Source organism: Scophthalmus maximus, chromosome 1 (assembly GCF_022379125.1).
Source record: "Scophthalmus maximus strain ysfricsl-2021 chromosome 1, ASM2237912v1, whole genome shotgun sequence".
Classification (NCBI taxonomy): Eukaryota; Metazoa; Chordata; class Actinopteri; order Pleuronectiformes; family Scophthalmidae; genus Scophthalmus; species Scophthalmus maximus.
In genome coordinates this window covers 30,070,655-30,091,461 of record NC_061515.1, presented here as the reverse complement: position 1 = coordinate 30,091,461, position 20,807 = coordinate 30,070,655, and the positions used below count along the sequence as shown (strand labels likewise).

The 20,807-nt window shown below is 46.3% G+C and overlaps 1 protein-coding gene across 5 annotated transcripts in view; it reads left to right on the top strand.

Annotated features, from left to right (window-relative positions):
• Positions 1–20,807, top strand: part of kcnh7 (potassium channel, voltage gated eag related subfamily H, member 7) — a 43,115-nt gene that overhangs the window by 5,605 nt on the left and 16,703 nt on the right. For 3 of the 5 annotated variants that reach the window (XM_047335817.1, XM_035638581.2, XM_047335810.1), the window contains exons 3-8: positions 8,951–9,106; positions 13,490–13,969; positions 14,870–14,890; positions 15,669–15,692; positions 16,748–16,959; positions 19,397–19,822. In XM_047335817.1, coding sequence (XP_047191773.1) covers positions 8,951–9,106; positions 13,490–13,969; positions 14,870–14,890; positions 15,669–15,692; positions 16,748–16,959; positions 19,397–19,822 — 1,319 coding nt within the window. The remainder of the gene's footprint in view (positions 1–8,950; positions 9,107–13,489; positions 13,970–14,869; positions 14,891–15,668; positions 15,693–16,747; positions 16,960–19,396; positions 19,823–20,807) is intronic. The other 2 variants (XM_047335820.1, XM_047335821.1) reach the window with 2 other exon arrangements.

Below are 20,807 nucleotides of genomic sequence, written 5' to 3'. Positions count from 1 at the left end.
TGTACAACGCTTTCAAACCGACTTGATTCTTTCTGTATACGTACAGTAGATGCTGCTGATGTATCTGCCCTTTGCTTTGTGGACGGCTCTTAAGAATAACAACCGACTAGTCAATGAGGCTCAGTAGCCTGAGAGCAGGCTGCACATGATAACTGATGACGCTATGACTTTGGATATATGCCCGAAGCGACCTGAGTTCAATGGAAGGAAACCATTGTGAGTAAAAAAAAAACAACAACCCAACCAATTCTCTCGTAGATCCACTGCCGTGCAAAAAAAGAAAAGCTCTCTCTCTGTTTCTCCCCCCAGTCTCGGGGTTGGGGCCGCGTTGGAGAGCACTGCGGAGTTTGTATCTGTGAAAGTCAATGGAAGGTCGTGAAGGCGAGTTTGACGTGTGTCGATGAGGGATGAAGGGAGTGAGCAGAGTACATGAAGGTGTCGAGGAGAGAGGATCCAGCAGCTCCAGTTGTATGTGTGCAGGTGGGGTTCCTCCTCCTTTTAGGACTACGTGAACATAAAGAAAGTTATTATTATTAAAGTAATTTGATGCAAGACCCTACGTACGACCTTGCCTTTAATTCTCATCAGCTCTCATGAGGCTGAGAGAGAAGACGGTGTAATGAGCGTCCCCCTCCCCCTCCTCACCACCTCTCAATCTGAAGTGACAGGGACACATTTGTGTTGTAGAAAAGGCTTCTATTTCCTCTACGCTCTGGATCTCATCTATAACGGGTCTCTCTCGCTCTCGATGGTTTCTCCCCCCCCCCGGCTGCACGATGGAGAAGCTCCACCGCAGGTCGTCGACTCGCGGTCGCTGTCCTCGGCTGGTGCCGTTATAAACCTGAGTGGGTTTTAGAACTGGAAGGATTTAAAGTAGGACTCTTGTTTTTGACCATTCGGACGATCTGGCTCTTGTCCGTCGACACCCTCCTGTTCACATCCTGTGCAGTACAGCGCTGTGTTGTCCTGGCAACCATTGATGGAACCATTATGTATCATCGCAGCGCTGAAATTCATCCTGGCGTGTCGGATCCAAAGCTGGAGAAACACAGTCACACAGTCCCAAACCTGCAGAGGCTGTTTTGCCACAAACAACTGCTGCAGAGGACTTTAGGTTAAACTACATTTCTGCAGCCTAAAGCCCCCAGATCAAATTCACCAGGGTTTTTCTTTACTGCCGAGTTTTGTTGATTTGTAAAAAAGTTGTAAAAAAATATTGCACCTGCCGCCGCCTTAAATAAAGATAACGGTTTGTGTCCACAGACGGATAAAAGATTTCCTGTCGTTCCAGTTTTTACCTGTTGGTACTTAGATCCGTGCACTTGATTTGTAAGAAGGTTCCTGGGATCAATAACCCCTTCCCTCAGTGGCCACCAGCTTTCTGTTGCTTTTTTTATTTTTAATGTCTCAGCTCTTGAGGAGGTTTTTCTGGTTTTCCAATTTTGCAATAAATTCAAATTCAGTTTCATTGAAACGTGCCCCAGGTATTTGAATGTGTATGTTTAAGAGGATTTATTAGGCTTTTAGTTTTGAATGGGCTAAGAAGATTAAACATTTGAATGGAGCTGGAACACACTCAAGTCATGTGACTGTCTAATATACAATATTTATCTTCGGGTCGCCAATATCCAGCACATGCACCAGTTTAACCTCCTGCTCTACAGCAACTGTGAGTTAATGTGGGTCATTCTGATGCTGCATCTATAGATTTAACACACACACACACAATATTATTTGATGGTAATAACACAAACACAGTCTGACAGCCCCTCCCCCTCCCCCTCCTGCTGTGGCTCAAACACCTCCCCCGTGTTTCTCCTCATATCCAGGGGCTCAGAGCCCCGGCCCCCTCAGTGCAGGCGAGATAAAAAAAAAAAGATGAGCTAAGAGTGAGCAAGACAGATTATATCTCCTATGATTATACCGTTTATCGTTATGAAATCCTGGTATCAGAGCGAGGTTGGTGTGTGTGTGTGTGTGTGTGTGTGTGTGTGTGTGTGTGTGTGTGTGTGTGTGTGTGTGTGTGTGTGTGTGTGTGTGTGTGTGTGTGTGTGTGTGTGTGTGTGTGTGTGTGTGATTCCATGATCGTTGTTTTTCTCCCATTCACAGATTGGATGTGTGGAAAGCACATCTGTGAATGAGCAGCCATTCATCAGCCTCTCTCATTCATCGGATCACGTTCAGTCCGACCCGATATGTTTTCATTCATGTCAACATTGTTTGACTTTTCTGTCCGGATGTATTTGTGGAATCCAATATTAACGCTGACGTGAGGTTAATGCTCGCTACGGTCGTTTAAACTGATGTAACAGTATCTTGATCACGATGACTCAATGATTATTAGGATCAGCTGGATTAGGTGAAAGGCTACATTCATGATTTTTTTATTTTTATGGACCGTTTTTAGAAACCCTTCCAGCTCTGAGGCGCCTGCAGAGTCACTCTGATGGAGCCTGAATCAGCGAGTTTCTTCAGAGCATCACGTACCGACACCACCTCATCAACATCCGCACATTATCAAGGACATTTTTCCAGAAATTTTCCTGTCGGCCCCCAAGTAAAATTTCTGGAAAATGTCCTGGAGTTGAACGTGTTGATGGCTGCAAATAAAAACTCTCGTCACGTCCTGCATATGTGTTAAACGGCAAACTCCAGAAAATGTCTGCACCCAATTTTCGGGAGTTCATATCTGAAAAATCTGCTTTAACCTCGTGTCAGAATCTGTTGCTGCGTTCGTCATATGTGAACGGCAAACTCAAACTCCAATTATCTGGACTTTTTCCAGGGTTCATGTCTGAGAACAGTGGATTCTGTTCAGCTGAGACAAACACAGGCTTTGGTAGTTGTTGTGTTTTATCTTCCTCCAGTCCTTCTTCTCCTGCAGGCAGGAGGCTGTACAGTACAGTTAGCTGGATCCTGGACACTTTGACAAAAGTAATTTTGGGTTTGCAGTGCAGCAGCGATCTCTCAGTCTGACAGGAGCCGGAGCCCGTCGAGCTTGAAGACCGTTCTTTCATCAAATGAGTTTGGGCATCTACAGGAGCACTTAGAGTACATCACCGAGTATCGTAATTGCTTTTGCTTGCACGTGTCACGCCCTCTCGTCAGCTTGTGTTCAGTTCCGTCTGTTTGCATTTACATGGAAAATATTGACAGCGATAGTGTGTTTCACGTTCTGAAACAGCTTCTCTTGTTTCAAGGCGAGATGTTTATGAAGCAGACGTGGCTGCAGCATTTGATCGTTGACACGTTCAGTTTCAACATATTAATAGATCATAAAAGATGATCATGAGGAGTGCATATTTTATTTTAAACATAGTGGTCGTTCTGTCAAAATCTGCTTTATTTTCTTACACATCTAAGTCACTTTACTTATCTCGTTTGCTTCACATTATAAATATATGAATGATTCTGTTCAGAGTCTCCTACATCACCTTTTCCAAACAAAACTTCATGGCGCCCAAAGCCGCAGACAGATTATTGCTGAATCTATTCCATGAATTGCTAAAGATTATCTTCTCATTCTCTGTCCACAGGAAGTACCGTGACAATTTACTTTACATAATAATAATCACAATAATAATAGGATTTCAATGTCACAGAGTGAATATCAGCCTCCAGGAATATCAATATGAAGCATAAGGAAAATAAGACACATTTCAGCCAGAACACAATGACCAGTGAAATGAATAAAATACAAACAATGGCAACAGAAGTGAATTAAACTCTGCAGCCGAGAGAGAGTTGGAAACACAATCACCACAATCAAGGACGAACTGAAACGATGACTAAATCTTCTGTATTCTGTTCGCCAGCGTGACTCATTCTGTTTCTTACTAAGCTTCAGTTTGCATTTAAATTATGTGTTGGTGGTATGAGGCCCAGATTTATTATAGATTTTATTAATTGTTTAAATAGTGATTTAAGTCCCCGACATTGGAAATAGGGGGGGGGATTAAAACCGAGGTCGCTTTCACACCTGCTTTGTTTGGTCCAGATGATCGGACTAATCCGAACCACAATAACGGGTGTGAAAGGTTCATCGGACCTAAAGAGGTGGTCCAGGACGGGATCACTTTTCCCTAGAAAGGTTCAACAAAAACACAAGCCCTCCTCCTCCTCCCGCTTTCTTTCACACTGTGAGAGGATGTGATAACCAAATTTTGATTTAAAAACAAGATCGGCATTTTCATGATGAGGGGAGGACGTCGGTTGCGTAAGTCCCTCCGATGTGGTCCAGATGTGGTCCTGGACACATTCCAGTTCACACCTGTAACTTGTATCTGTCCGGGTGTGATGGGATCATCAGCCAGTACCAGGTCTGAAACATGGTGGGAACCAACCCACGTCTTCCTGCTGCTGGAGGCTCATGACAGTGACATCACACACACACACACACACACACACACACACACACACACCCCGTGTCTAAAAGAGCAGGGGGGGGGGGGGCACAGGCTGCAATTTAAAATGATTTTGACGGAGATGCTCTTGGCAGCAGTTTCTCCAAATGAGGGATATCAAAATTCCCATATGCCACAATCCCACCATCACTGTCACACAAGCAGGCAGCCGATGTTAAACCGCTCTGTGTTTTTCTGAGACGAGCGAGTTGAGCAGATGCATCTTAATGGCACTGATCGATGTGTACGTGTTCACCTCGGCGAACGCACGTTGAGCTGCATTGTCTTAATTATTGATAGTGGAAATGGAATCCAATGAAATTTCCAGCGTGTTGAAACTAAAACTCGTCTCACTGCTCCGCATATGAGCTTCCACGAGGCCCGTTCGCTTAATAATTTACTGTAGGTTTGCTCCGTCTGCAAAGTGTGGCAACGTACAGTAACACTAACGGAGCCACACGTGATGTTTCAAATCACCTGCCTGTCCGAATCATCAAACGGTCCTAAATGTTTGTGTCTGTTTAACTTGGAGACTTGGGGAACGACCCGAAGATTTATGTGTTTCATGAAAACCAAATTTGACCATTTGGCTATTAGCAGCTGTTTTTCACCTCAGGACAAAAAAAAACAATCACGGCTTAATGATTAATTCAGTAGAGAGAAATGAAAGTGAGCAGTAAATGTGAGGCAGAGAGAGTTCAGGGGAGTGGGGAGACACGAGCCTGATGGAGAGTCTTTACTTTAACTTGGAGAAGATACTGGGGAGGGCGACTCAGGATGAATAAACCAAACAAAAGTTATTTTACTTGTGTAGGTCTCTCCTTGGACAGCAGCTAACCATTACAACTTAATACCATATTACAAAATGAATATTAGCCAAATAATCAATCAAAAGTTCCTCACCATTAACTAACCCTCTTTCTTCCGCCATGTCTCTGTGTGGCAACTCGAGTTCCGTCAATTTTCCACTTTCGTGGCATTTTTCCAGTCGGAAAACTCATTTTTCCAATTATTCCGAGTCCACATGAATGCACGGTCACATCCTCGGTTGGCCCCGTCGTCCAAGAAGCTGTGAATTGGTGTTGAACCAACTGGCGTGGAGGTGATATTGTGTTTTTTGATCAGAGTTAACGGTGAATCCTCGACGGCAGCAGAGTCGCCGTGTGTTGATGATGCGGCGTTGGTGTGAAAACACTGAAGAACTCGTCGTCGTCGTGCTGTGACTTGGCAGATGCTGAGTTTTCTTTCGGGGCCGTGCGGCGCTGTCATCCTGCCCAGCCATCTGCGTAGCAACAGATTACCAGGTAGCCCGTTAATCCAGGTGGGGAAATGAAGCCGAGTGGAAAATGTTTAAATCAATAAGAGCCACATGTCCACTCAGGCTTAACGCTTGACTTCGACAAACCACCAATATAAATGTAGAATACAAAACAGTCATAACTCAGCTTTTGCTCAAGGTTTGTTACGTGGATGTTTGACAGTTCTGCAAAGTTAATTGTTGACTTTCTCTCGAATTGCTTGTCAGCACTTTCCTCTTCTCTTCCATCCTCAGAGGATCAGAGAGACGGAAAAACAAAAAGCTCAGATTTAGTTTCTGTTTTTCTGTTTTAGTTCCTTTCTTTTCTTTAAAGACAGAAGACGAAGTGATTAGTGTTTGGGAAGAGGACGAGCCGACACCTGAGGTTTCACGTTGGGATGCTGAACTGTGTTTTGTAGATATCCAGGTCAGAGACGCTCATTACACTGCTGCTCCGTGTAAACCGGCTCCATCGCCTCCTCATTACATTCAGTTGGACAGAGAAGAGTGTGTGTGTGTGTGTGTGTGTGTGTGTGTGTGTGTGTGTGTGTGTGTGTGTGTGTGTGTGTGTGTGTGTGTGTGTGTGTGTGTGTGTGTGTGTGTGTGTGTGTGTGTGTGTGTGTGTGTGTGTGTGTGTGTGTGTGTGTGTGTGTGTGTGTGTGTGTGAGACCCTCAGCTGAGGCAGGATAGGCAGGCAGGTATTAGCATTTGCATTAGCAGCTGCTCTGTTGATCTGTTTGTTCCTTCCACTTCCAACACTTCATGTGTTTCCTTCCTGTAGAAAACCTCTCGTTTCTGGGGTAGAGACTGAGGCTGAAGGGAGAGCGAGGGACTGAGAGAAATGACAACAGGAAAAGACGTGTGCGTGACATGAACACACACACACACACTCAGCGCCTGGCCCTGCGTGTGGTTGCGGCTCTCGTGCATGTCTCTTGACCTTCCTCTCGCTCTTTTAAAATTCAAATGTATTTGCATCAGCCGGGGCAGGCTCGTGAAAACATGTGACATGAAAAAAGCAGCATGTGCATAAACAGAACATTCATTAACCTTCATAATTAATAATTGTATCCGGACATAATTTAAGTATTTATTTTTCCTCCAGCTAATTTATATATCCACATCCCTCCCTGTCTGATCATGTCTTACACACACACACACACACACACACACACACACACACACACACACACACACACACACACACACACACACACACACACACACACACACACACACACACACACACACACACACTGAACCATCCAGCCTCCTTTTTGTTCTTTCATTATGCTTTCTAGAACATAATACTTAGCTCCTATGAATAATAAATGCCCATGGATTCCAAGTGGCTTATTTTTAGAATGCACACATGCCTGCTCCACACACACACACACACACACACACACACACACACACACACACACAGGTCTCCTCCTGAGGCATGCAAAGGTCACACTAAACACACTGTCACGTGTGTTTGTGTGTATTCATGTTGTTTATTGGACTTTTTATGAATGATGAATGCTCGTGTGCACAATGTTTGCATGCCCCTGATTTTATTATTCCCACTATGGGGATTTTTGTATTATTTTAAACTTGACTAACTTGAAATTCCTAGTTTGTAAACGGTTCCAACTTTGTCATAGTTTTCCATAAACGGACGTGTTCCTGCAGCAGAGTAAAGATGATCTCAAGTTTCTGTGTGCCGGAGATGAATGATTGTAATATCTAACTTGGCTCAGCGGCTTTGCTTTTTTCACCGGGAGCAGTCACTTGTTTCCATGGAGACGGAAACATTTGTCTTTTTTATTTGGCGCTTTACAACAACACAAGAGGTTCCATATTAAAATCTTGAGTCAAGGACTCTTAGTCCAAATTTTCTTCCCAACCATTAAAAGCCATGTATTTATTTATTCTAAAATCCACCTCATCCCGACTGTTCCTGCTCGTTCCCTCCACTCGTCGTCCTCACCGAAAGACGGAGGAGGTGTGATGCTGCTTCTCCGTCCTCGACTCCTTTCCTCCCTCCGACTGAAATTAATGGCTCCATCCACTTCTGGTGACACTGATGTACTATTAGGGGGCAGCGTACTGCTTAGCCCAGCGGAATCAGGGCTCGCCGACACATAAATCAAACGCCGGCGGGGCGAAGCGCTCGGTCTGCTGTTTTTGCTGCACGATATGATTTTAGAGCCTGATGAGAGCAAAACGGCCAGAGACTAGAGATGTGTGTGTGTGTGTGTGTGTGTGTGTGTGTGTGTGTGTGTGTGTGTGTGTGTGTGTGTGTGTGTGTGTGTGTGTGTGTGTGTGTGTGTGTGTGTGTGTGTGTGTGTGTGTGTGTGTGTGTGTGTGTGTGTGTGTGTGTGTGTGTGTGTGTGTGTGTGTGTGTGTGTGCCGCCGGCTGCTGCTGCCTGCTGGGTGAACTATAAATAGCCTCCTGGTGACAGCAGGACTTTGGAGCCTAATGTGAGCGAGAGCATCTTCCAGAGATGTCCACGTTCATAATTTAAAATGTCTTCGTCCACGTCTCATTTTTTTCCCACGTTTGGCCGTCCTTTCCACATTTCCACTCGGCAAACTAGTGATTTCACCGCTTTAATCCCAAACAAATCATTAAAGAGTCCGGGGCGAATTTAAACATCTCATCAGCTGCTTTTTATTAAATTTCACCTCAGATAAGTGACGTGGTATAAACAGTGCGACCTCTGTTGCCTCTCTGTTCACCTCTTTGATAAATTAGCGTCATTTAGACACGAGGCATTAGCGGCGAGCAGCGCTGCGTCAGATTTACCTCCCACTGCGGCGCCATCAGCAGCTTCAACCGCTGAGCTTTCAGAGCAATTAACTTTTTCTTTTTTTGTTCTTCTGCCGTGAGGCTGAAAAGGTTTGTGCAGGAAAACGGTGAAGGATGAAGACTGTGATCGGTGAACTGGGATACACTGAGTGTATTGTCATGGGTGGATGTTTTTAAAACATGCTGATACACTGTGGAAGTCATTGTATGATACAGTAAAGGGACCTCTTGTGCTTTTCCTCATTTTGTGATTTACATATAACGACGTTGCGTTCTTATTTCATGTTGTTTAAGATTAATACTGGGAATCATGCAAAGCTCCTCTGGTGGAATCCCGTAATTAAATATAAAACTGGAAATGGTTTGTCTTTAATGTTAACTGTCACACACACACACACACACACACACACTCTGCATGTGATGTTACTGATTTCTGAACTTCCTCCTCCTCAGGTTCAAACTTCCTGTGCGCCACCCACATCATCCCGGTGAAGAACGAGGAGGGCGTGGTCATGATGTTCATCCTCAACTTCGACAACATCCTGGACGAAGGCAGCAGCGACTCGCTGGAGAGACTCAACCACACCTCGCCTTCCAAAGCCGAGCAGCGTGAGTAAAGGGGATGAAGTGTGGTGCGGGGGAACGGGAATGTGGAAGCTGTTGTTCCCAAATCCCTGCTGTGCTGGTGCCGTGTTGTAGACACGCAGTACATGTAACCTTTTCCCAATCCCCAGTGTATGTTGAGGCTTTGACAAGGACTTTTTCTTGCCTTGCTGTTTGTGATTCATTTCTTCAGCGCGTTGCCCGACGTAAAGATCTTCACTTCAACTCGCAGCCGTAATCACGAGTGCAGCTGCAGGAATTTCCTGGCTGACAGCTTCTTCTGGCATGTTGACACCGGCGTTTAGCGGACACTGATGTCTTAGCACCACCGTCATCTCAAAGGTCTGGCCCAATTATAGCTCTCAGCCTGCCAGCACGGACTGACGAACCGCTGGAGCAGTGCTGCTGGGGGGGGCTGGGGGTGGGGAGCCCTCCGCTTCCCAGAGCTGTCGGCGTAATGCCGTATAATGCCATTCCCCAGCGGTGTTCCTTCCCCCCTCTTCATTGTCATCGTCTTTCTCCACTTTCCGTCCATGACATATAAAGCAGGAGCGCGGAGGAGCAGGGGTCACCTCTCCACGCCTGTAATTGGACGAGGCCCTTAGCAGGCCGTTGCCTCATGGGGCGTGTGGTTGGAAGAGACACACACACACACACACACACACACACACACACACTCGAGACTCTTGCATGAATGGACTGTATGAGCTTTTCTGAGGATGCTAATTGCTCCGCCTCTGAGTTAAAGTGGGATTCCAGATTTGTTTACAAGGTTGAGTCTCCGTTCCTCCCTCCAGCACTTTCTGATTATTTTCATTAGCGATTAATCTGTAGATTATACTAACTTGGTTCATAAAATGGAGAAAAATGTGGATCGTGTTTCCCAAAACCACAACGTGATATTTTGTTTTGTCCACACACCAAAGATATTCAGTTCACTGTCACAGAGGAGCAAAGAAACCAGAAAATATTCACATTCAAGAAGCTGAAATCAGAGAATTCAGATTTTTTTTTCCTCATGAAAACTACTTGAAGCGATTAATCCATTATCAAAATAGTTGGCGATTAATTTAGTCGTCGATTACTAATCGATTAACTGTTGCAGCTCTGATTTCTTGGCCTCGTTTCACCGCAACCCATTCTACAGTTGCACTTTTTAACTTGCAGATGGACAGAGGTCAGGGATTTTGAATAACTCTGCATTAATTTCACAGGGCATCACAGACGAAGAAAGTGCAGCAGATGTAGAATCATCTCGGTGCAGCTGTGCAGTTTGTGCATCAGCAGCTGCCTGTGGACGGAGCCGTGTGATGATCCATGTGTTGCATTATCCTCCGCTCCTCCCGGGGAACGAGCCGCTCTGCATTAGGTGCTTCCTATCGATTGCTTCTGTCCCTTAGGGACGATTCATCCATCCTGAAACCCGGCGAGGGGCTTCTCCCCGTCCTGCTCCTGATGGGGCTCGGACACTTTAGCGGGCGGTTAATTCATGAGCCTCCAGAAAACAGTGTGAAGGGCCTCACTGCTTTCAGAGGAACTACCAGGGAGATTCATAGAGGAGTCAAGCCAAAATCTGCTTTGCGTTTGGTGTGAACTCACCATAAGACCTTTGCATACATTAGCATGTTGTCATTACTGTGGGCCATAAGTCAGACAACCACTTGAAGACTCAGGTTTCATTTTAATTGCAATCTAGGAAACAAAAACCAAATATATGGAATTCAGCCATATCCCCTGTCATGTTGCACTATTAGTTAGAAAAACAATACTTTGATTTCCCATGTGGTGGGCATAGAACGTAGAGCGCTGAAAAGACAATGTTTAAACGTTGGCACTAGAAAAACATTCAAATAAAGAAGTTGGTGCACAGATGAGGACAAAGGGAAATCAACGACATTATCCCCTCGTCTTCCTCCTCCCCATGTTTACTATCTTAATAAACTTTAATCAAACCTTTAATGTCCTCTGTATAAACCAGTGTTGTTCTCTGCAGCTGCTGAGTAAGAGGAGACCTGGGGGCAGCAGGTAAAACACTCCTGAGGGTACATGCAAATCAGTTAGTAAGCACATTATCTGCTCTGTTGATTATTTTATTTTTTTAAATCTGAAAAAAAAAACAGGCAGAAAGAGAAAGGACGAAGGCTTATTGTTCTAATCCTCCTGACGTCGGTACAGGAAGACATTTCACTCCCTCGACAACGGGATCTGAGGGCCCAATTAATATTCGATGCAAATATTACTATCTGGTATCATAGCAACAGGGGCCACTGAGCGTCCGTCGCCTGTGTGAAGCTGCTGGGGAGTTTTTGCAGATTGAGAGTGTCAGGGAACACGTGCTTTCCGCTTTTTTAAAATCCCAATTAAATAAGGCTACTTACCCAGCGCCGTGAATGTGTGACTGAATCATGAGCTAATTAAAGAAAGATTCATGGCGAGTGTTTATGCATCTGTTCGTGTCCAGGCGCAGAGTCCCCGAGTTTTAAATGTGAAAAGCTGTGGAGCACCATCAGTTGTCAAAGATATCAATATGGTCAAATCACAGTTCTCTCTGTTAGAGGAGAGAGTGTTTGAGCCTCTGCTCTACTGTAAAGACAGGACGATGCATCACGATCTGCAGGACATTGTGTCCAATCGCAGTCGGTAAAGAGAAGGTGTAAATAATAAACTGGAGGACCAGTCGGCTCCGGGAACAGAGCGGAGCTGTTGTTTTTCCCACTAGAGATAGATTTTGTTTTTAAAGCCTCCCGAGTCCCGGAGCTTCTCTCCTCGGAGTGAATGTCCTTCAGAGGTTCACTCTTGTTTTTATCTCTCTCTCCTTCTTCACCTGCTTTTTGTTTTCTCCGCCAACAGGATTCTCCTTCTCTCGAGAGGTCGAGTTGTTTATGTGTATTCTGTCTTTTCCATCACTGGGGGTAGAAACCAGGAGAACACTGGTCTCTTCCTTGGTTTGGCTACGTAATGGTTAACGCAGGTTTACTCTGTTAATGTAAATCAGGATCAATATAAACACTGATTGTGTCTCTTTTCTGTCGCCATCTCACTGTGAATTCAGTTTTTTTTCCGGTTCCATTTTCTTTTGCACAGATTTTAATTCTATCGTCACACTTCTGATCTTACTTCTCTTTCTTTACGCTTGTGTTTCTTTCCTCTGGGAAGCACTTTGGCTCAACTCCTCTTGTTTTTAATGTGCCGCACAGAACAAATTTGACATCGGTGACAACGTTCATGATTCCGTTGCAGAAACGAGAGCACAAATTTAATTTCTATGATAAATGAACGTTTAGTCCTTCTCTGTAAAATTGAGCATGATCTCCGGAACCAGCTCGGAATCGGCAGTTAAACACAAATGATCTTCTCCGTCGGCAATCTGACGAGAGACTCGACACCGACGCAAACAGACGCAGAGCAATTTGTGGAAAATTAGATTCTTTCACTCTCGTTCCAGTGGAAGGGACAATATGGGAGAACAAGACGATCGCTGCTCCCTGCTGAGCCTGGAACATTCTTTCTCTCCTCTATTTCACCTCCTGTTGTGTCTCTGAACACATCCTTAGCTGCTTTCTGTTCAGACATTGGAGTTGAAATAATGTGTCAAATATAACCTGATTTAATTTAGCTCAAAACACACAAGGCGACATGAGGAGGCTGGTCCATGAATTCAGGTTGTCACGGAGCTTCTGACTCTCTCTGATATGTAAAGCATATGCTCAGGCGACTAAATGATTCACAACATGCCGTCCATATGTGCCATTCTTGCGAGCGTTATGTTTGCAGATATTGTCAGACTTGTGTAGAGTTCATTCCAACTCTTTCCTGCGTAACGTTCCCTCACAAGTATTTGTTGTTACGATACCAGCGCCATAAATATCTTAGATTCCTCATCTCCCCCGGAGCTTTCAATCACTCATTAAAGATCCTTTGTAGGTCTGACTCCTCGATGCACCGCGACCACTCCTAATATTCCAGCAAATGTCCTCCTCCTATGAATAATTGAACTGGCGCCTGAGGCGGAATGGGCATTTGTTTTGATCTTTCAGGGTCTTTTCCTTTTTTAAAAGATTGCTGCAATTGGCAGGCTTTTCATTGCTGTTGGCAAACAAGCGCCAAATATCGGCGGGGACTTTGAAGACTGCGAGCGAGTTCTGGTGCAAACACCAGGAGAACCACGACACGAGGTCAGTGGGGGTTATGTGGATCCCACCGGCTCATTACAAACCCACGAGCACTCTGGTTGAATGCTGTTTTTGGTCTCCACTGTTACAGAGTGTCTGTCTTCACGTTGCCTGAAGGTGTATATACTGGTGTCAGATGGGGCATTAATGAAGAATAATATGACCGTTATGGATTCAGTTTGACAATTTTTGTTGCTCTCTTCTTCTACTCCGTCAGGGAAGGGGAGATTCTTTCGCTTCCGTTTCCCGGCCTTACCTCTCCTGGGCATCAGCAAGCAGTCGCTGCCCCAGGAAGACCCCGACGCCGTCATGGTGGACTCCCCTCGCCACAGCGACGGCTCGGTGGCCACGCACGACTACCAGCTCCCCGCCACCCGCGAGAGCTGCAGTCCCTCCTACGCGAACGACACCCGTGCCCTCATCGCCCCCAGCCACTGCTCCACCCCCGTGTCCGGGCCTTTGGACCACTCGTCGCCCAAACGCACTTGGGGCAGGATATACCAGGACCAGGCCGTTCCCCAGACCCGTCAACCGAGCCAGGGGGACACCTCTGTCGCCTCCCCGTCGATCCCGGGCCTCACGCCCACCGCCTCCAGAGAGAGCGTGTGCAGTATTCGCAGAGCCTCGTCCGTACATGACATGGAAGGCTTAGGCGCCAACTCCAAGATGCCGTTCAGAGACAGACACGCCAGTGAAGGTAGGAACCGATACTACAACAGTCTTTCAGCGGTTGAATTTCTTGTAGTCGTTGAGCGTTCAGGAGTTGTGCAGAGCTGTACACGGACAACTGGACCTCAGTTCTACCTGACTGGTGGGAAGGTCCAGGTATGTCAGGAGAGCGCATCCCTCCGCCAAGGCCAGAACACTCCGACACATGATTGTCTAGTTCTTACGATCCGCCAAGACTGAATGGGATCTTCCGAATTATTTACCAATTTTGAAGAATAATTCCTGGATCTCTCCCAAAATGTAATGACCTTTCACCATCGCAGAGACCTTTGATAGAATTTTCATTCCAATCCGTCCGTACAGACAAACCGAACCGATCACGTCCTTGGCGGAGATAAAAAAAAACAAAAACGCGCTTAGCAGTCGCCCACTCCTCGTGCAACAAAAACTTTCATCTTTTACACGAAGGGACTTATGAAAGAGTTTATTACTCGTGGCAAACATTCACTGTAATCTGACTTTATTAATAACCACACTCCTCGCGGTCCCAAAATAGGAGATGCGAGATGTGTTGTGCCAGTCTCTTAATCACTATTACAGTGAGTCATCGTCCATGCTGTGTGATATTGATCTTCCTGCGAGTCTAAACCTCCCATTAGCCTCTTGGGCCCCATTGCTTTGAGGGGAGACGTGCCCCCCAGTTTCCTTCAGGCCAATCAGTCTCCCACCATCTGCAATCATCATTCAAATAGCTCGGCGTGGCTGACCCAGTCATACATCTACTTCAGCCTAATGAATTGTTCATGGGGACAGTAGTGGTGGTTTGATGCCAGCCCCCATTTGTCATCATCGAAAAGCAGAAACTCATCTCCACTCCCCCCCCCCCCCCCTCTCTCTCCTCTCTGACGCCATGTTGCCGCCGTCGCAGACAATGGTCGCAACATCAAAGGTAACCAACTGCAGACCGAAGCATCTTGGATTGTGAAACCTCAGCACGTCTATGATATGACACATGTGTACTGTATGTAAAGCCTGCTTGCTGCATGAGTTCTCCACATCACCGCGGTTTGAGTGGAATGACTGACGGTGTGTGTGTGTGTGTGTGTGTGTGCGTGTGTTTGAGAGCACAAACCACAGCTCTGAATCCTCGCCGGGCGCCCAGGAAGGCTCGGCAGAATCAAAGACACCGAGCTTTGCACGCGCTCGCATGAAGCGACACATTCAAATCTCTCTCCTGGTTTTGTTCATTGAAGAAAATCGATGAAGCTTCACAAGGCGACGCCTCCCACTGTCTGTAACCTGTTTGTCTCTTCTGTGCGACCTCTGGCGAAGACCAACCCGACTGCGTTGCTCACCTTCCGTCTTTTCCCCCTCATTAAATGCAATGAACTGTAGCGGTTGCTCATGCTGCATGCATTTCACTCTACATGCTCTGACTCCCTGAAGGCCAAAGGTCGTCACTGGGCCTCATGCACGAAACAGACGTGATTACGAGATGATTTAGAAGAATTGATTTTGTCGTAGGAGTCAAGTGGAATGAGTCTGCTGTCACATATGAACATCTGAATTCTAGACTTGCCAGAGTAATGTATTTCCTGATACTGTACATGCCATGATATTTGTGATATTTGAAGTAATATTTACTACTGACCCGACAACCCAACCTCCCCTGCCATGATTCCACTTTGCCCTTCACCTCCTCTTTCTTTTCTCTCCTGGTTCGCCAGTGTCTCGCTCCTGGATGGCTGGGGGTATGGCCTCAGCTTTTTTTGTGTTTCTTTTTAAGTTATTATTATTATTTTTTCATGAGTACAATGATTTTTCCTTACTGTGGCATGTATTGAAGCTGCGCATGCAACCTCTCATCCTCCGCTGTCTGTTTCTCTGTCCTTGACTCTCAATCACTGTACTGTACTTTGGGGGAGCGGCCTTCCTCTGCTGGCTCACGCGACTGAACCAGCAGTTCACTTTCTATCACTCTCATTGGGCCACATGGTTGTAGTGTGTGTGTGTGTGTGTGTGTATGTGTGTGCTGTCACATAGTGTTGCGGTGTAGAATGTTTTCACAAGGATCCAGGGTGTTAATGTCTGATTTTTGTGATGCTGTGAACTTTGCGTCATATAATGATGAGACCTATTTGTTAATTTAGTAACACACTAATTTGCTGCGTTCCATTATACCTCAGAAGTTGCAGCTCGGAACGACGTCACACCCGAATAACTCGAGTTGATTGCGTTCCACTTATACATTTGCTCAGATGTCGAAGCACAAGCTGGACGCCTGCTAGACATTATCAGCAAAACTAGAAACACATCCACAGACAATAATTGGACAGTGCCATGTGTTCGACAAATTTACTGAGACACAAATAAGACACCGGAGCAGCCATCTTGGATTTCCAAGTCTGGGTAGGTGAAGTTCCTCCGACTTCCGACTCAGAGGTCTGTAATTCCAAGTTCCGAGGTATAATGGGACGCGCCAATTGTGTCCAGGCTTCATCAGACACGTCTTTGTGTATTTTCTTCTCCAACTGTTCTTCATTATCTTCTAATGAGAAACGTTGAAAGGCCTGTTCATCCTCGACCAGCCAATGAGAGGCTGTCCAGTTTATATCTCAGTATCTGTTGTATCGTCAGTGTTGTTGTGGTTGAACTCACTCCACAAAGATTCATACTCACACTCAATCATAATCAAACACTGTTTTCCACAAACCACATGGCCAGTTGCATCAGCAACGGCTCGACCGCGGTTCAAGATTTGGCGACTTTATCCTTGACGTCCTCTCTCCGTCGCTGTCTCTTTCAGGGCCGCTCAGCCAAATCAGATCCAGCCTGCTCGGCTCCACCTCCGACTCCAACCTCAACAGGTACAGCACCATCAACAAGATCCCCCTCATCACGCTCAACTTCTCCGAGGTCAACAATGAGAAGAAGTGTCCGTCGCCGCCGTCCTCTGAAAAGACCATCATCGCCCCAAAGGTCAAAGTGACGCACAACGTCACCGACAAGGTCACTCAGGTAAAGTGTAAAAACAAAAATCTTTTTTTCACTCCCTGCATATCGGTCGGACTCTAATCATAATAAATCACAAATCATGTAAGTTTGGTTTGTAAACACACACACACACACACACACACTCTGTGAGCCTCACCATGATTAATTGGAACTCACGGGGTCTGATGCGTCAAGCGGCCGAGGTGTCCGTCTCTTGTGGCAGAGAGTCAGAGATCCTCTTACCGCTGCCAGACGGTGTCCAGAGCTCAGGACGTAACTCTAGAGTTACTGAAGGGGGTTAGAGGTCATTGTCACCTTCCCTGTCAGTCGACGAGCTACGGTTAGCTGTGTTCCCAGGGGTCGGACGACTCCAGAGCTACCCGCTGTCAAATTCATTCAGCAGCACTGAGGGGGCAGGCCGCCTAATGTGGGATTAATGCTCTTTTAAACCTTTTTTACTGTGTTGTCACGATGTTATCTGCTCCGTCCTTGGGTTCACAATTACCGCTCAGCCTCAGAATTGTCACCGTGAATTACGCCGACTACTCCAGCAGTAACATTCCCCATTCCACAAGGAGTTTGAATTATTCAACTAACAAGCGGATACATAAATCATGGAAGCACTCGCACGTATCTTCATCTTCCTCGGGGTCCGAACACTAAGCGACGGCAGATGTCGTGAAAGTCGTCAGCTGCCTCGCAGATACAGATGAACGAAGCTGGTCAAATGACGCTGCTCTCATTTTCCTGAAATTGTGAGAATGCAAATGTTACTCTGGACATTTTCCAAAACCTTTCCTGCCGTAGAAAAGGAAAATGTCCGTAAGATTCACAGCGAGGGGGCGGTCTACCCAGGCACCACCCCTCGCCTGAATATTCCGGAGCTGAACGTGGAATCAAACCAGCGACATGTGCATTATTTTGAATGATGGATGATTAACCACAGGAACATGAAACGGCTCTACTCTTATGAAAAGTACCCCGACCAGAACAGAACAGAACCGGCGAGGGGGAGAAAGCTCATGCTCATTTGCATGTCGTTTGAAGCGCAGCCAAACAAAGAACAATCCCGGCGTAATCTCCCGACAGAGTTCATTTACGCCAAGTGCACTTAGCCACAGTAGGTGCGTTAAATTATTAAGATGGGATCTTTTATTTAGCAACAGATTGCAGCTGCAGCACGCTAATCCAGAACTGTCATTGTGCCTGCGAGCCAACTCCGAGGGGAAATGTATCACCGCGTACAGTTACCGTCTTGTTGGCATCATCACTGTTGATCCTGAAGTGCAAGATAATGAAAAAAGACTTTGCACCTCGTACAAATCTGTCTCCATGCGTAGGTCTCTTTTTATTTCCGTCAGAAATCCAAGCACGGTTATGAGAAAGTCAATCTCAGTTACTCGTTGACTTGTGACTGTAATGAAACGGGTGTTTCAGTCGCCCTCTTGTAAGGAGGTGGCAGCCCGATGAATAATGGAACACCTTCCCTTTGTCTGTACTTTTGCTTTCTGATTGATTTCAAAGGTTACCCCATATCGGCGGGTAAAAGCGTTTGACCCTCACCATGACACAAAGGGCAGAGTTGGTTTAAAATAACCAAATCAATTATTAACACTTTAGCCGTTATCTTGTGCGTTCGTTGATCCGCATGCGCCCGGTCGCCTGCTCGCAGTCGGGTGGTTATGATGGCGATAAGGCGACGTTGCAATAAGCGACGGGTGCCAAAACAGAGTCATTTAAGGTTCTTCCCACAGTAATCGTCTCTCTGCCCTTGCGGCTCATGTTCTTTACCTCGTCAGCCGCGAGCCTGACGAGGACCGAAAGGTTGGGCCTGTTGAGGCGCCAGACACGGATGAATAGACGTATCCTCCGCCCGCCACCTATAATTACCTCCACGTCATTGAGACTCATCCCAAATGGTCCATGGCGCCGCTGTAATATCCATATTAAAAAGGGTTTATACGCTAACTGCAATAACGGAGGTAATGATGCCGACATCCAGGCTCGCTGGAGTGGATTTTACTTGCAAAACACAGGGTTTATGCCGGCTGTTGTTTTTGTGTCGATGGTATTTTTATCTTTTACCTGAAACCGTTCCCAGATATTTTATTCTGCCATGTGATCGTGACTAAATATTTTACTCTTGCAGCTGTAATCTTAGGTACTTTTCCTCAACCTTATAAAATCCTGGTATTAAAGCAGCCTGCGCCGGAATAGATAATATTAAAGAAATATATAATAATTGGACCAGGTTTTTCATCCTTCACTTACCACATGAATGATTCCTGCCTCAGGTAATCTGCACGTGCATTAGGTTTGTACAGTATGTACAGTTGTAGCACTGGAGTTTAACTCCTACAGCTAAAGATGAATCACATGTCATCAAACATGACCTAATCCTTTTTCTATGATGATATACTTTTATTGAGGTGGTTGATGAATTCTGCGTCTTCCTCCTCAGGTTCTGTCTCTGGGTGCAGATGTTCTGCCTGAGTACAAGCTGCAGACGCCACGTATGGACAAGTGGACCATCCTCCACTACAGCCCCTTCAAGGCGGTGTGGGACTGGCTGATCCTGCTGCTCGTCATCTACACGGCCATATTCACGCCCTACTCCGCCGCCTTCCTCCTCAACGACATCGAGGAGCAGAGGCGGCGGGAGTGCGGCTACTCCTGCTCGCCGCTCAACGTGGTGGACCTCATCGTGGACATCATGTTCATCGTGGACATCCTCATAAACTTCCGGACCACGTACGTCAACGCCAACGAGGAAGTGGTCAGCCACCCGGCGAAGATTGCCATCCACTACTTTAAAGGCTGGTTCCTCATAGACATGGTGGCCGCCATCCCGTTTGACCTGCTCATCTTTGGCTCGGGATCGGATGAGGTGAGGTCGTGTAGAGCACAAGAGTCTTTGTCACATTGCTCGTCAACATCGTCACCTGCCGAAGGTGCGGCGCATCACTTCCTCCCCGTGGTTCATGACGTGGAGCCAAAGCTCCGGCCGTCATATTTCTGAGCTGTTTCCCTCAATGTTTAGACGACTAAAGCAATCTGACGCTCGGCTGCTTTCCCTCCTCCGTCCAGACGGGACGGAGGAGGGAAAACCACAAAGTTATCTAATGCTGCGAGAGAGAAGTTCATAGAGAGCAGAAACAAATCGACAGCAAAGACACTTGAGGTTTAATTGTTGATTTCATTTAGATTTTAAACTTAAGCTGCTTTCAGACGTTCACTGATGATACCTACCTACCTACTTCCTTACCTACCTACCTACCTACCTACTTACTTCCTTACCTACTTCCTTACCTACCTACCTACCTACCTACTTCCTTACCTACTTCCTTACCTACCTACCTACTTCCTTACCTACCTACCTACCTACTTCCTCACCTACTTCCTTACCTACCTACCTACCTACCTACTTCCTTACCTACTTCCTTACCTACCTACCTACTTCCTTACCTACCTATCTACCTACTTCCTTACCTACTTCCTTACCTACCTACCTACCTCCCTCAGAAGTCAAACGTCCTCCGTGGTTATTGGCCGAAGCCCCTGCGTCGGTGTGTTGGTTTGCTGAGTCATTATTCATCGGAGTGTCGCTGTGCGGTGGCTCCATGGCTGGAGGCCGGGCCTGAGTGGCAGCTGGAGATAAAGGAGCAGACAGCTGAGCGACACCGTGGCTCGATGTTCGTCCTCCTAGTACTGCTGGATGACAGACTGGGTCTTTGCCGTCACGCGGTGACAACATGTATTTTTACCTCCTCCCGTCTCCCGGAGAAACTGAAAATGACATGTCCGTGTACAGTTTTAGCTCTCGTCTTTCAGGTGTGTTATTTTCGTTCGCACTGTGCAGAAGCTATTTTTAG